We start from the raw sequence: 17,330 nt of genomic DNA on the forward strand, positions 1-17,330 counted from the left end.
TATTGATGGTTTGTAGGTTTTTGGAACGGTAGGGGGAACACGTGTGTGTTTGTTTTGGCAGAATTTCGAATGGGGCACCCGTAGGTTTCTGCCATGCCCCGGGGGTGGGGGATGGCAGCACTTGCTCTCCGGTCACCGCGAATTGTCCGGAGAAAAATGCCGCCCGGTGGCCGAGGATCGAACCGCGACCGGCTGCGTCGCAGCGGAAGAGTCAGACCACTCGGTCACCTCGTCCCCCTAAAGACATTTATTTTACTATTAGGCATCAGTTATAGTACTCAGTACTGTAAGTTAAACTAATTTTTATCAAAAAAATGGCATTTGAAAATGTCATTGTGCAGTATATACTGTATACTTACAATATAATAATGTATTCTAAAAGTCTCAAGTACCCAAAAATTATATTTTGGTAATGCAACTAAATAACTAAAATCGTTATTCATATGGTTTTAATATGTAATTTAGTCCAAATTTAAAAAATGTTATTTTAATTTCCATTTTAACATCAACTTGTGAGGAACGTTATTTTTACATTGTCAAGTTTTTCAATCGAGAGAAAAATTTTCTTTTATAATAAAGCAAATAATAATAATATAATACAATAGTACCTACCTACCTACTACTTACATATATCTATAGGAATTAAAAAGTAAAATCACTATAAATTACACATAATGTTGACCTAAATTATGTTTGTATGACTCAGATATTGCCGTTTATAAATCGTAATTTTACATCTCGATTTTCTTTTTGCAAAACCAACATTATGTTATTATTTTGTAACACTATATATAGGTCACATAAGCCACCCCAACGAGTCGAAAACGCACGTCCGCCACAATTCGGCACGCAATTATTAGACATGGACGTATATATTACGTACAATAATTGTACAATACGTATATAACGTTCAATATGTATATAACGTCCGTGGTCCGTGTTATTAAAACACCCCAAAAATCGATATCCCCCATTGCGTCGTGAATGCATGTGTGCATGCGTGTAAGTACGCGACTACCCGATAATATGTAATTGGCGCGACTGCAGAACCACACAAAATTATGTCCGATTTTTGGAAAATTTAATTTCGCAACGAAGAAGCATCAACAAACATACTATACTACATTACTACTCTTCAATAATAATAGATAATAATATTATTTAGACACGGGTAACTGGTAAATCTTGTTTCGTTCACCTCCGAGCCGAAATCCATTTGCCGCTATCGAGGAGGAGAAGAATAAAAAAGCATTTAATGTATTGATAGCCGATAAGGCTGTCGGGGTTTTAATAATATTATTGGGAAGAGTACTATCTCAGACTCAGAGTAATAATAATAGAGTATCAGAGTACTATATAGAGTATACGCCGCCTTTGACCACTGTAGTTGTATAGTACAACCACCAGTATCGCAGGTGGTCGCAAATGTATAGTACCGTTGGGCGCATGACTGATACTGAACTATAATCTGTGCGGATTACAGTCATGTATGCTTATATCTGTGATTACAGTTTTGTCACTTTTTTGATATCTCTCAGTCCGCCAAACAAAAATCATTGAAATGAACGGCCGTCGGTGGGACGGCTTTTGAATGTGTCCCGTTCAAATGTAACGGGACGTACCCATTGAAGCGTTAGACGATCGAATCGCGTATTTACTATCGTACCATGTCGGATCATTCGTCACTAGTCGCAACGTTCAAAGAAAAACTGCGACCCAGATACTATGGCAAGTCTGGTGGAGCGAACAGTCGTTACATCAAAGAGAACATTTATTTCAACGGCATAGCCTTGAAGGAGTCATTGCTGCACGACAACGAGTATCAGGAAACACAGACCCATAAACGCATGCTGATCGGCCACAACAATAAGACCGCCACTTACCCAAACAACAACAAGTGTCTAGAGCTGGAAAAAGGTTGTTTCATATATCAGAACCCTGCAAGCCATTACGACGATAACGATTTTATACACAAGTTCACGGACATGTCTATGGTTAATGAGCTCGGGGTGGTCAACAGCAATTACACACATTCCTTAGACACCAAAACGTATAATTTGGTAAAGCATTTTGATTGAAATAATTTTTTTTGCTGTTGATCATATTTTGGTGCAAGATATGCGGTAGTTTAGTATTTAAGAAATTATGAAAAAGACTTAAATCTAAGTACTTATAAAGCTAAGGTTTTGTATCTGATATCAGATAAGTACCTATCAGAAAATTTGATTATTCTCATGGCCCATAGGTATCCTGAAACTGCTAGAATAAAAATACAATTTTAAATAACCAAAAAAAGTAATAAGTGATTCAGACTGAAACAGCTTTGGGTTGTAACTTTTTTTTTTAATATTGAACATTTTTATTTGTTTCAGAAAAAAAATGACCGTGAAGAAATTCGTAAACGCTTAGTAGATGGTTATCATAACACAAGAAAGTCGACAAAAAAATCAAGTTTAGAGTCTAGATTACAAAATGGTGAGTAAAATCTAACATTAAACAATTAGGTGCATCAAATTTGAAAATGTATGTTCCATGCTAGTATTTAACTATGTTACAATAAAAATTTAGAGTTTATAAAGATGACTTTAAATTTGAACATATTTCTTCAAATCTCTAACAATATGCATACAATGATTGGGTCAGTTGACTGTTTATTTAAAACAATATAAATAACAAAACAAATATTATAATTACTATGTAGGTTAGAATGTACAGTATTACTGAATAACATACTTATATGACTTGTTTTGCGTACATGGTACCTCAATTTATTTGTATACTCATAATATAGTGTTCAGTATTGATCATGTATTGTCTATGTGAAAATAATTAGTAAATTCATATTAAATTATAGCTAAATACTGGATTGTATCCCTAAACATAATATTATTTGATTTGATTTTATAGGTTCTAATCTACAGCTATGCTTTATGAACGAACAATCTTCAGACACGGAATTACCAATTAATAATTGCGACATCTCAGCTGAAGATGAAAAGCTAAAATCTGCTGTATGTATATTTGACTGTTAATCCATAAATCTTTGTATTAAAATGAAGGAGTACAAAATTTTTTTAAAAATATATTTGAGTAACAAAATAATTTTCAGGCTGAACTTAAGCAAGGTCTAAATTTGGCAAAAAACCGAGCTCGAGCACATATGATTTCAGACCAGCGCAATTGTGTAATTTCAGCTGTAATTAAAGAAAGTCTTTCAAAAGTGAGTTGTTATATTGTGTACCTTAATAACCAGACTATTGGTTATTTCTTTATTAATATTAAATACAATTTAAAAGCAAGGTATATTTATGTATGTATGATAATTGTATATTTAATTAATTATTGACTTATGAAGTATTTTAGAATGGGTCCAAAATATTATACCAAACATACTTTGTCAAGAAGACGCTATACGGATCTTTGTTTTCCCTGTCTCATAAATGTGTACGTACCTAATTTACTTTCAACAGATCATATTTCTCTTCATTAGCTTAAAATGTAGAGTAAATTGACCTATTATGAAACATGATGGTAAGATCATTATCTCTGTTTTATGTGGGTTTTTTCTCTGATGGTTCTTTTTTTTTAAGCAAGTTTTGAGTTTATAATATAGCATAAATTAAAAATGCTCATAACTCACTGTAAAACTGAATAATCGTAAAAAGAACCCATGTACAAATACTGATAATATTCTTACCATAAAGTTTCATAATAGGTCAATTCACTCTAAATTTTGAACTAACAATGCTAAACATTTATCTGCTGAGGGTAAATATGGTGTTACACACCACTTGTAAGACCGAAATAACAAGTGTCTGTGTAGTGTCTTCTTAAAGATAATATTTAGTCTTGTAACTTGTACTTAATACAGTAGACACCACTTATAATACTCACATTGGAACCAGCACAAAGTGAGTCTTATAACTAAAGACCAGATTTATATTCTCTTAAAATACCCAAAATATGATGCTAATATTCCCTAAAAAAACCTTCAAATATTCTCATTATATTCTCTCAAAAAATTATAAAATATGCTAAAATACGCTAAAATATGCAAAAATATTCAATAAACATCATTATATGCTTTAATATGCATTTTTTTAAAATGTTATTTAATTTATAGGTATTAATAAGGTATTAAAAGTTGCGTATTATACCTGGTGGAACCCTATTGCACTTTAGCAAGAATGGGAAATAGGGATATAATATAAATATAACAGTATAATATTAAAACATAAAAACAATATTCCTTTGGTATATTTTAATTAAAAGTTGTATTAATCACTTAAATCACAATGTGAAAAAATAACAAATATAATATTAATATATATTAAATCATAATAAAGCAAAACAATTTTTTAAACAATAGGTAATCCTTAAATAATAATTAGTTAAGTGGTTTACACTTGCATAATGAAATTGCACTGAAGTAACTAGGAATACAAAATAATAATACATTTATAAAATAAAAAAAACAATATTCCTTTGGTAAATATTTACTTTCTGAAAAATAAAATATAAACTTGAAATACAATTTAAATTTTATTATATGAATTAACAATAATATATTTTTCCATATTATCTGTACTCATGTTAGTTCTTCTATCGCTTAATATGTGTTTATAGAGACTAAATGAACGCTCAACATAAACAGATGTTAGAGGAGCAAACTTCATGTCAGCAACTACTCTGGGTGTGAAATTTTCTAGGAGATCTTCATTGTTTCCACATAAAATGTTCCCAACTTTTTCTAACATTTGGTAACCTTAGTTTTTTTGGTATAATTGATTCACTTTAGCGCTATAACACGCAAGCTTCATAGATAAACCTTGATAGCACTACGTGTTTTCTTTTTATCAAATTGATAAAAAAAAGTAAATTGTAAATGTTCAAAAAAAATATTTCTAGGTACCGTAATATTAAAATTAAAAATAAATAGAAATTTTTTCTCAAAATTTACGAAATATTCCAAAATATGCTAAATGGGTTAAATATTCTCAAATATGCAAAAAAAAACTTTTTTCTACACATTCAGTATTGAACGAATCATCCACATTTTTTACTCTCATAAGACTGCATAGACCCAGTAACGATATGTAAAAACATATAAATCTGGCCTTTATTTATAACCGAATGAATTTTGTAGGCGAAGTGGGAAAAAAAATTAATTACATATTTATGAATTTTATTTTACTACATATTTTTCTTTAATTTTAATACTCTAATACAGATATGACATCCGTATTATTGAATAAATTTAAAAAATTACAATTACAATACAAGTAAAAAATGATTATATACATTAATAAAAAATTATAAAAGATGTATGTATAATGTACCTATTTATTATTTATGGAAAAAAAATTGTGATTTTGTTTTTTTTTTAGTTATAAACTAATATTCCGGAAATATATTGGAAAATGTGAAAGAAGATACAATTTGTTGTACATACACCCATAATAAAGCAAAAAACATTAATTTATTTCTAAATTTTGACCAAAAATGTTTATTTTTTACAAAATTTGAGTCTTATAACCGAATTTTTTATAATGTATTTGGATACGTCTGGACCGTTTCAGACAATTTTGAGTCTAATAAGCGACTGAACCTTATAACCGTGAGTCTTATAAGCGATGTCCACTGTATTAATATTTAAAAAAGTTGATTGATTGTTCTTGAAGTAATTTTTTCCTGTTTTAATATTTTAAATTGATACGGCCACTTAATATTAACTAATATTATTATCTATTATAAAATACATATTTTTTTTAGGTTGGAGTGAAGTTAGACAATGATAGAAGACGTGTCAGTAGACATTTCTTAATGCGTTTGAACTTGGCACAACTACAAGTTATTGTTAATGATCTACATTCTTACATCGAATGTGAGTATTTGTCAACTATTTAATCTAAAAAAAATTGAGTATGGTTTTTTTTTTTAGATTTAAACGAAAGCCTCGTGAATTTATTACTAGAAAGAGATGAATTACACATGGCAAAAGATTCAATGTTAGTTGACATTGAAGATTTAAAACACGTTACTCGCATGTCATATTAGTGCAAAAAACTACTTTCACATTTTTGAAACTATTTGTATCTTAAAAGTGTGTGTAACTTTAAAACATTAGAACTGTAGTGTCGGATATTCATATATAATATCATTAATGTTTTTTTTTTCATTCCTTCAAGTATTATACGTTATAATTTATAAAAAAGGCTGTACCTAGAATATAAATTTAGTAGGAGTTTTTATGAATAAGTCATGATGTTAAATTGTATAAAAATTATAATAAAAAACAAATCTCTTTAAATATGATCAAATTTCTTAAGGAGGGTGAACTTTTACATGTACAGCCTTGTTTATTGATATTTAGATTATTGAAACCTATGGTTAGTGCCTAGATTATATCGTTAGGTACTTAAATTGTTTTAAAAGCATTTATTTCTGTATTTCCTATTATTATATTATATCATATACTAATGATATAGTATCCTACTATAATAGGGTATCACTTTGTAGTTAACTTCATAATTTAAATATAATTATGGATGATAATTAAAAATACTTAAATTGTACTCATTTTATTGATCTTATAGTTCTTTTAAGTTACTTTTTACTTTTATTTTACTACTATACCACTATTTAGTACTGATTATTATCAATTACTATCCAGTATGAAAATCTTGTTGTTTTAACATTTAATATTAATTCTTAACATTTTAACAAACCTTATTCAAGAAATAAACACTTAATTTCAAAATATTACTTATTATGATTACCATAATATACTATAGTTACAATGTAATATTAATTATAATTTTAGATAAAAACATCATTACCGCAATAAATCACATAACGCTTACAACATTAACCGACACTACAGAACATACTTTATGTTTTGCTTACGCACAAAATTTAATATCTATTTAAGTTTAGATACCTATCTAATCAACCAAAACTGTTATGTTATTATGTTAAACTATTTTTATGTTAAACTATTTTTATGCTAGAATATTTAGATTTTGTTTGTGTATTGGCTTGTCTTTTTAAATCAATACACAATATTATGGAATAAAAATAAATGTTTTCTTTATTTTATAAATTACCACTATATATTTTGCTGTAACATAATCAATATTAATGTTGAACATATTTCCTGTTTTGTGTATGCAGCTTTTGATCATTTTTCAAATATTTTATCAACTTGAAAGCAAAATTTTATAATAACATGATAAGTTATTATAGTTAAATTATGCTATACAATTTGAAACAAATTCAATGAATACTTTGTTCATATACCACAATCCAACGAACAATATTAACATTATGGCATCTGCATTTGGTTCATTAAGAAAATTTTAAAAATATACAATGAATATAATGTAAAATTGAATATAATATAAAACAACTTGGTCAATTATTAGGTATACTCCGCACCACGAGAGAAGGAACCCGTTTCGCGCATGCAGACTGACGGCAGCTAGCGTTACTAGGCTAGGTAACTAGACGACGATATGTCAAATAAGTGGGGATGCGCGGAGTCGGTTGCAATTTGGTCGGGACACGGGTTCCTTCTCTCGTGGAGCGGAGTATAGTTCAAATATCATGATGACTTTTTGAGTAACAAACCTGGTTATGTATAATTTGCAAATAGGTATTTATATAACTGCAAAGGCTCTAATTAATAAATTAGAATTATTTTGTCAAATATTGATTTATTTATACGACCTAGAAGTTCTAGGTTTAGTGTATTTGTAATTAATAACTATATGGTCTATATTCTAGACCAACTGAATTTTTCCAGTAGTATCTTTTAAGATCCCATAAATTATTTAATCCAGTTTGCATCAGATATATTGAATTGGTATTTCAAAAATTAACTTAAATTGCAATCAAATAGTGTTGTAATTAAAATAAAGTTACAGTCAGTGGTTATATTATAGATTTGTCATCAAATAATTATTATATACTCGTTTATCAATTCTGTTCCTAACTTGGATTTAAGACTAGTTCAAAAACAAGAAATTAGGCAAAAATAAAATCATAAATATTGTGCAAGGGATTTGCATTTATATTTTGATAAATAGTATTATGAACCTACAGTCTAAATTGTTGTAAAATAGATTGTATACAAAAAAAAATATCAATTGTTACTATTTTTTAATATAAATAATCTATAATCTAGTATAAAATGATTATTAGTTGTGTAACTAGATATATATAGAATAAAATATCTAGGAAGATAATAACTGCCCCCTCTCAAAGTTGTATACTGTTAAGACACATGTAAAATTAACAAGAATTTTTGTGACTTTAAATTCTTGGCTTTAGTTAATATATTTTAAAACTTGAATGTTATAATATACAACGCACAATTCATCAATTTTAAAAAATCAAGTTACAAATAATTTTTACCTTGTTTATTATTACTATCTTTTAAATTAATAGAGTGCATACCTATTTGACATTAATTATGACCTGGGGTCTAACTTTAAATCACTAGTAAAACTATTAAAATAAAGTATAATACATGAAAATATGGAAATAATAAAACATCCCCAATGCCCATTAATATGAATTAAAAATAAAAAATAAAGTTATTTATATACAAATTATCATTTATTGCTTATTTCATAAGTACTGTAGGTAGGAATATAACATTTTAGATTTAAATTGGCAAAAAAAATAAATGAATGAATGATCTTGAATTGAAATGATATTTAAAGCAACACTATTCAAAATAATCTAAAAAAACGAACACTGATAAATGTTTTTTGTGTTTACATTTTTTTTATACTACTTCATTTAAAATAAATTCTATTCTAAACACAAATTAGCATAAATTGCACCGAAACTGGGAAATTAACAAAATAACCTTTTTTTATTTGTAATCCATGACAAATGCAAAACTTACAGTTAATTTTATGTTTTCATCTGTGTATAAAATAATTGGTAAAAAATGCTGTAGAATCCGAGCCCTGATTGTGACTATACAATATACATCTATGACAAACATATGAGTTATGGTGTTCATTTTAATCATTACAAAAATCCAAAAATTTATAATAATGATAATTGTATTTGGTACATGTTATAATATTAATGTACCTATTTTACAATGTCTGTTAAAATAAAGTGTTTACAAGTTTTAAAAATGCTCTAACAAAACTGATTTTATAAGATCTTCCCTATTAAATATAAGTAATATTAACTTTTTAAAAAAGGATACGTATCAAACACCTTTCCCATTTTTCTACTAAATACAATTCGGAGACCAGTAAGTAACGCATGTACCAATAGGATATGAAGCTGAAAATCTTCAACATTTTAGGTGAAGCACAGGAATATTCAGTAAACAATCTGAAAAAACAGATCATATTTTTTTTTTAATCACTAAAATATAATAATTGTTTAATGGAATACCAAGGTAAAACAGTAATATAGATTAATACATACTCTACAAACACAATAATGACCGTGTGGCGTTTATGTTCTCATTTAAACAAGGTGCAAGACGAGTCAAATAATTATAATTCGTTGTTATTCATATATGCACTTATCGATTGTGTTGTTCAATGCAAAGTTATTATAATTTAATTTGCATTCAAAACTATGTACACATTGTCGGATTTCAGTGGCTTCTCCGATTCTAAAATTTGAACAATGTACATTAGCATAACATTGACGACTAATATAAATATATAAATATATTATTATGAACGTATATAACGACTGAATAATAACTATAAGGTAACTATAACTATACATAGGTACCTACCTACCAATTTTGCGTATATTTGTAATGTGGGTAGTATGAACTATGACGCACAAAATGTGCGCAACACTACAATTAATACAGTATGATTGTCCGTGTAGATAATATTATATTTATATTTTATTATTATTATTTATTTAAATATATCCTATTATCATATATTGTGCTTATTGTAATTTGTTATAGCTGCTCGGTATAAAGTCAGTACCGTGAAACCATAGAATAAAACAAATAAAACGACAAAGATAGACAACGGAAGATTCACATTTCACTGAATAGATTATAATTTATAATAGATATAGATACCTATTTACTGATAATAAAAAAATATATATATTATTGTTACGACATTAAACCGTGTATGTTGAGTTGTCTAACCTTAGGGAGCTAAGCATAAGACTACCTAACTACAAGTAGTACCTACTGAAGTAACTATGACATGAATTGTAAGCAAATATTTTAGATTTGAGAATAATGATAAGTTCTTTGCCTGCATAGTTGCATATCATAAACGTATTACATATTTCTACTAAACATTTATAGATTTACACAATACCTTAACATTGACACATTACAACTAGAACTTAAAACGGAATTATTAATATTTAACAGTATAAAAAGTCAGATGACTTCAAAATGTTATTTAAACTAAAAATATGGGGAGAGGAAGAAGTAGGCAACTACAGTGCTGTACAGTAGGAGTCGAAGTACCTCGTCATTCAGTAAGTTACCGTAATGAATCTGTTAAATTAGGATTTAATGATAATTAATCATCGCACCTATACGAAAAACTATTCTGAGTAGAGATGATCTATCAGCTTATGATCAAATAAAATATATATATCGCTAGTCATTTCTATGGTAGCAAAGTAATTCTATTGAGCTATTAATATGTCTACGAGTAATTATTCGTATTACTATTAGTAATATCATGGTATAACATATAGGTAAATTGTCAATAGCATTGAAATAATCTATATGTTTTGAAAATGTCAACTCAATTCATAATTACTTATTTGAATATCAAAATTTGTCCAAATTTGAACTTCAAAATATGTTTATAAAAATGAAATCAACTATTTCGTCTAAATATTTGTAGAATAGCGCTCAAATTTGAATATTGTTATTCATTAAAATATGTATATGATATAATGACAAGCAATAAACATAAAAATAGCGAAAAATATAACTACAAATAAATAAAATATTTTCAAATAAAATTAAAACATTTTTAACTACTAATATAATTTCCAAGCTTCATAAAAATACGCAGTTATCAATATTGATTGATATTGGAATTTATAAATACTAGCACAGGATGTCAGTATATAAAATAAGGACAATTTATTCATTGTACACGGGGATTTTTAACGATTATAGATCGATGATATATGATTTCAAAAAAAAAACAAAAGAGACGTGTTTCTTCATTTTTGACAAGACATTTTTTTATAACAATTTCAAAATTTTTAAACACGCAGATATCCCAATAGCAAAACGAACTTTATTTTTTCAAAGGTTTGTTTGAGAGTCAATTTTGGTACTTGTTTCAGTAATCAGTCAATAATTGTAAGAATATATTAACATAAACAAAATTAATATTAACATTAATATAATTTATTGAATCTAAACAGTATGTTACTACACATTTTGTGAAAAATATATTAATATATTTCAAAAGTTTCAAGCACCCAAGAGGCAAGTATAATGTTTTTTGAATTAGGTACAACAAACTAACGGACGAGCTATACAGAACGTATCCGTCGAGCGTTTTTATTACTTCGGCGTTCGTCCGCCAAAACGCAAGCCGACCGCCGTTTTCCGCCGCGGATAAAAACGCGGCGTATTACATCCGTCGTGTATAGCTACTCCGATATAAATTAATACATTTGGAATTTGACGGAAAACGCCGTGGAATACACGGCGGAATCCGCCGTGTATAGCCCCAGCCTAACTGAAATCGTTATTCTAGGTTTTAGATAATATGTTATTTCGTCTAAATTTACTTAAAAAGTAAGTGGATGTCACTCTGCTGTACATTAGGTGTCTAGAAGGTCGCTGTTATGGATGGTATTAAATTTGAATTCAATAATATAAAAGAATACGAAAAACAATTATAGGAAACCAGAGATGGTATGTCAGTCTAGGAAATTGTATATTGTTATTACAATATTACTTATTACTTATTATCAATGCGGTAGCCGGAAAGTTGAATTAATATTAGTCTTAAATTATCAGTGTATTGAAAAAGTACAATGTATATTTATGTAAAGATGGGATGTTTTGGAACCAAATTACAACAAAATGACTAAAATTATTATTCTTTGTGCTAATATATAATTTCGTCTAAATTTGAACTAAAAAAAGCTGTGTTTATATTTATTTTTAGATTTTCTGGTTGCAGAATTAATTACTTACGTAGAGCAATGTTTTAAATTTTAAATCTTTACCCACACAATTTGAACATTTAATACATTTTTAACTAAAAAATCACTTTTCAATTTGAGAAATTGTGTCAACATTTGAACTTTAAATGATTATAAAACAAAACATGCCAATGTATTTTTAATAATTTTCAACTGATATTGTAACAATATATCAGCATATCAATATATTTCACTCTTTTTGACCCAACAAATAGAATTTTAATGACATTTATAGAAAAAAAAAATGAAATTTGAAAATGTACGTCAACAGCTCACTACGAGTTAAAATATTCTGAAAATTGTATCAAGTATATGAATTGATAATAAACATATGGTGTAAATTTCAAGTATCTAAAGTTATTCGTTTTTGAATTACAGCAAAATAAGAAAAATCATTACATAAAAAATGTATTGATATCCAATGTTGTAAAAATATCAACTTCAAGCTCTCATAAAAATTGAATTTCCGGTAGAATGTTTTCTTAATAAAGGTAGACAAACTTATAAGACATTTTTTATGAATTTCTAACTAAAATAATTTGCAAATGTTCGTGATTTATACGAATTTTGTCAACATTTGAACTTCAGACGCTCATAAAAAATTATTGTTGATCAGTTTTTTTTTAAATTTCCTCTAACAACTGCTTACGTGGAACTTTGCATTACATCTTCAAGTTTTTTGACCATTCAAATAAATTTTTTTTGACATTAATTTAAAAAAACGAACAAATAATAATCGTCGAAAATCTCATGGTGTATAAAAAATGCTAATACATAATATATAAACATTCACAAAACATGTCATGAATCTACGGTAATTTTTTTAAGTTACACTAAAAGTCAATTTTGAGTAAACATTTCTTAATTTTTTCCCCCTGGGGCTTTTGGAAGAGACTTTGAATTTTAAATTTTGACCTCCCAAATGTACCAACTAGGTTTTGCTGATTCCAAAAAGCAAGTTAATACTTTTGATAAAGGTAAAAATTGAAATTTTCCACCAGTTTCCATATACTGGAAAAATAAAAATAAATAAGGAAGTTCGGGCATTTTTAAGCAATACCTTTTTGATTAAATTGGTATTTTTTTTTTTGGAGTAGGTAACTAAAAATAAGACACCTACCGAATACATACTTTAAATTATCACTACATTTGTTTATGATTTTTGAATTATTTTAGACATACAATACCGTTTTTAATTTTATGCAGTTTTTTTACTTTATGTTTCTATATTTTTACTTGATCTAGAGTTGGAAAATTGAATACATGGTTGATCATAAGTTGTTCAATTAAAAAAATATCGAAATTACAACTTACTATTACTAATTACTATGGTATTCGTTTGAACGTATTCTCATTTTCATTTTTCATACCTTGCTTAAAATATACTCCTGTTTTTTAAAAAAGGCTTTCTGGAGATTTTGGCGAAGCTCAGCCCACTCCCCCCCCCCCAATCCTCTTTTAAGTGCAGCATGCTGCTGACTGCATGTAATTGCTTGACGCAACTAGATAAAATCAATTGTTTACGCAATGTTAACATAAATAGTCCTTACAGAAATACAGTAAAACCTCCCAATAACAGACGATATTTTGGGGACGAAGAGTCGAAGACATCTAGGTACGTTCTCATTTTATTACCCTCATTCTGAATACCTATAACTGGCAGCTCCAAATAACGGACAACATTTCGGGTACTGAGAGGGTTTGCTATTCAGATGTTTCACTGTAATATATTTTTATTGGTTCCAAAACAGGCCCGTATTTAGGGCCGGGCGAGTATGGCCCACGCCCGGGGCCTCTGCATTACTTGTTCATGTGAATAACAATTTTGGATGTTTGTATTCTATGCTGAGTCAATGCGTCCTTGATTTTATAATACACATATATTTACTGCTGCACAAAAATATGGCAACCGATTATGGAATAGTTAGATACAAATATGAATAGTTATTTACAAATATTTTATAACTATAAATTAATGCTGTGCGTTCAAAATCGTGGAATACCAGTATAGCGCAACATTGAGTGTATTTAGTTATTATTTATAACTTATTAGTTATTTATAATTTGGTAAAATTAATTTGATTTTAACACTTCATTTTCATTTTTGACCATAATTTTATTTTATACACAACTGGGTGAATGGTTGTCGTCTTGTCGATACTCGATTAAGCGAGTTTACTCATGAACGACACGTCGACACAAGGCAATGTCAGTGATGTCAATTTTGTTTTTTTTATTTTACATACCTACGCGTTGGTTTTTTATAATTATTAATTTTATTTACCTACGTTAGCATAATATTTGAGTAATTATCATGCCTATTCAATATATTCATTATGTATGCTATATTTTAATATATTCTTATAACACAATGAAAATTACTTTCTTACCCTCTTTATTTTAATTAGTTGATTTTTATGAATATTAACTTTGTAACGGGTTATTTCATTCTTCAGAAACGGATCGTCGCTCGTCAGGTGTTCTCTTTATTTATTTTTATTGAAGGCCGAAGACTCTAAAGCATATTATTATTATCATAGTTATTTATTATTTTAGTAGTATTTGTGCATTGCGCTTACGATTTGATTGAAGAACTTTTGTATTGCCAAAACATGATCGATAAATCGGTAATTTCTATTAAAGTAGATACTCAATTTTATAAAAAAAAAGCAATGAAGGTTTTACAAACTTAGCCGTGACTATTAAGATATAATGTTAACTATTCCAATAACTTCAGCTAGCGCAGAACACAGCTTTTCAAAGTTAAAGCTTATAAAAATGTAATTTAGAAGTAAAATGTCCCAAGAGCTTCTTTCTGACTTGAATATATAAGCTATGGAAAAAGAAGTCAGAAAATCTAAATTGTAAAAAAATTCATTAAAGATTTTGCGGCTAAAAAGTCTAAAAAAATTAAGTTTAAGTATATTTTTAAGCATAGAACTATATGTAATATGTATTTTATTTTATTTTGTTAAAGCAATAATTAGAAACTAACTACGACTTTTAACAAGTATTGACTTATTAATTTTGACCTTTAGTTTATCTGATTTTGTACAATTAAAATATTTTTTCTTTTGTAAATATCTAAATAATTATTATGTAGGTAAAACTCAGGTTAAAAGTAAATCTCAATTTTATAAAAAACAATAAATACTTTTATTAATAAATTATAAGGATATTGAGATATTAAATATAGGTAAATATAGGATATTAAAATGTATATTAATATTATTAGGTATATTATATGAAGAATAATTATTTGTATTAGGTATGCAAATATAATGTATTTTAGTCTTTTGCATATCTTAATATTTGGAGGTGAGTGGAGTGTTCAATTTGCATAAATGTAGGGCCTCAAGGAATGTATTCCGCCCAGGGCCTCGCAAAACCTAACGCCCTGTTCCAAATTAGTTAAACACAGATTTAACACTATTCAAACATTCGACACTTTAACACTATTTTACCACCATTGGTACAGTTATATTAATAGGAAAAAATCCAAACACAACATCACTGTGAAGAATTTCTACTCGGGCAACTACAAAATTATATAGATGATAATGTTATTGAAAGTTTAATATAGGTATTGACTATTGGTTTTGTCATTTTAAACAGATATGTATGACATTTTTAAAAATTTATTTAGCCTTTGTTAAAATGACCTAAGACCTAACCTATACAAACAAAAAATAACAATTTTAGTTATTTTGTTGAGGGTAATTCAAAAATATTATTTGTGTAGCTTGAAACTTTTACTAATATCATTATCATTACTGTATACTGTATAGGTATACAGTATACAGAACTATCAATAATATTTTCAAAATATACTTTAATTATTGCCTATTTATATTAATAGGTATATTATCATAAATCTATTCACGTCATTCTACAGTAAGTCTGTATTGACTCAAAAGTTAAAAACAATAATTACATGTACAGTATAATACATAAATATATAGTATTTACTATTATATCAATTAAATATTAATAAAGTAATATAATAAAATCATTGTTTTTGCCATTTTTTGGCAAAAGTTATGGGTAGTAGGTACTCAACCTCAAATATTACTTTTACTTAAGAGTAAAATAAATTACTAGGTAATTTAGCAATATAAATATTTCATTAAACATACTTAGTAATATAGTGCATTTTAGGACAGACTGACTTCGTCCAAAATTATTTTTTCTATGCAATGATTCATCATTGAATTCATATTTAACACATTCATTAGTCATTACTAAGTATTTAAGGGAGTAGGTGCGTATTATGGATGTTACACCGCCCCTCTCACCAGAGTAATTGAAAAAAAAAACTAGATGTGTGAAAAGCTCCCCCCACAAGTTGTACTCAAATATTAAATTAAAACACACACCCCACCCTTCAAAAAAAATCCTGACTACGAGTTTTTTCATTATTGTAACTTTCTCAATGAAAGTAATACAAGTAATTGCTATTTATTAATAACATTATTTGTTTATGTATTATATGTATATTATGTAATTATTTGAAATTGGCTGTCATTGTTGAAATGAACACGTGATTTAATATTGTATTAATTCTTTATTAAGATATATATTTTAAATATTATGAATGTGCATCGTGTTTGTATTTTATTTAAAATATGGAACGTAGAACTGCTAAAATTCTCAAAATCTAAAATGAAAATACTTTTCTTTTTTTATTTTATTCCCTAGTATTCACAGGCTAATTTTATCCATATGATTGTGTTAGCACAATTGTGACTATTCAATAAAGTAACCCCCAAAACTAAGCACTAAATATGTACAGTACTTATATCTATGGTGCATAATAGGTATAATTATCAATAACTTTATTAAATTGAATATATACTAGTTACATAAATTCGATTCAACATTAATTTTTTTCTTAAATTTAAATTATTTAATTTTTGATAATTATTAATTACTAGAGCCCAGATTTATATGCATTTGCATGTTTTTTCTAAATGGTCCAAAAAATTGCTAGTAAGCTTCAAGATTCAACTATAGTTTTATTTTGTGTATTTTTTAATTTTTTGACATGTTCTACATATTTCTGTATTTTACAATTTTGTATTGCATATATACGGTTTTTAAATGCATAATATGTAATATTTTGTTTATTT

General features: G+C 27.5%; 1 protein-coding gene and 1 long non-coding RNA gene across 3 annotated transcripts; one reads left to right on the forward strand and one right to left on the reverse strand.

The window, feature by feature from the left end:
* Window positions 1-1,422: 1,422 nt before the first annotated feature.
* LOC111039415 (schwannomin-interacting protein 1) lies at window positions 1,423-6,564 on the forward strand. Its single transcript, XM_022322936.1, has 6 exons — window positions 1,423-2,060; window positions 2,373-2,475; window positions 2,908-3,011; window positions 3,110-3,220; window positions 5,773-5,884; window positions 5,942-6,564. Exons 1-6 carry the CDS (start codon window positions 1,668-1,670, stop codon window positions 6,055-6,057), a joined length of 939 nt encoding a protein of 312 aa, XP_022178628.1. The 5' UTR covers window positions 1,423-1,667; the 3' UTR covers window positions 6,058-6,564.
* A 508-nt stretch (window positions 6,565-7,072) lies between these two features.
* LOC111039425 lies at window positions 7,073-10,062 on the reverse strand. 2 transcript variants are annotated; one of them, XR_002605094.1, is made up of 4 exons: window positions 9,779-10,062; window positions 9,457-9,649; window positions 9,230-9,360; window positions 7,073-7,333 (listed from the first exon to the last, which is right to left on the reverse strand). It is a non-coding gene; the product is annotated as an uncharacterized LOC111039425 (long non-coding RNA). The 2 variants fall into 2 exon arrangements; XR_002605095.1 differs by having other exon boundaries at window positions 7,077-7,333; window positions 9,783-10,062.
* Window positions 10,063-17,330: the final 7,268 nt, after the last annotated feature.

This window comes from Myzus persicae, unplaced genomic scaffold (genome assembly GCF_001856785.1).
Source record: "Myzus persicae strain clone G006 unplaced genomic scaffold, MPER_G0061.0, whole genome shotgun sequence".
Classification (NCBI taxonomy): Eukaryota; Metazoa; Arthropoda; class Insecta; order Hemiptera; family Aphididae; genus Myzus; species Myzus persicae.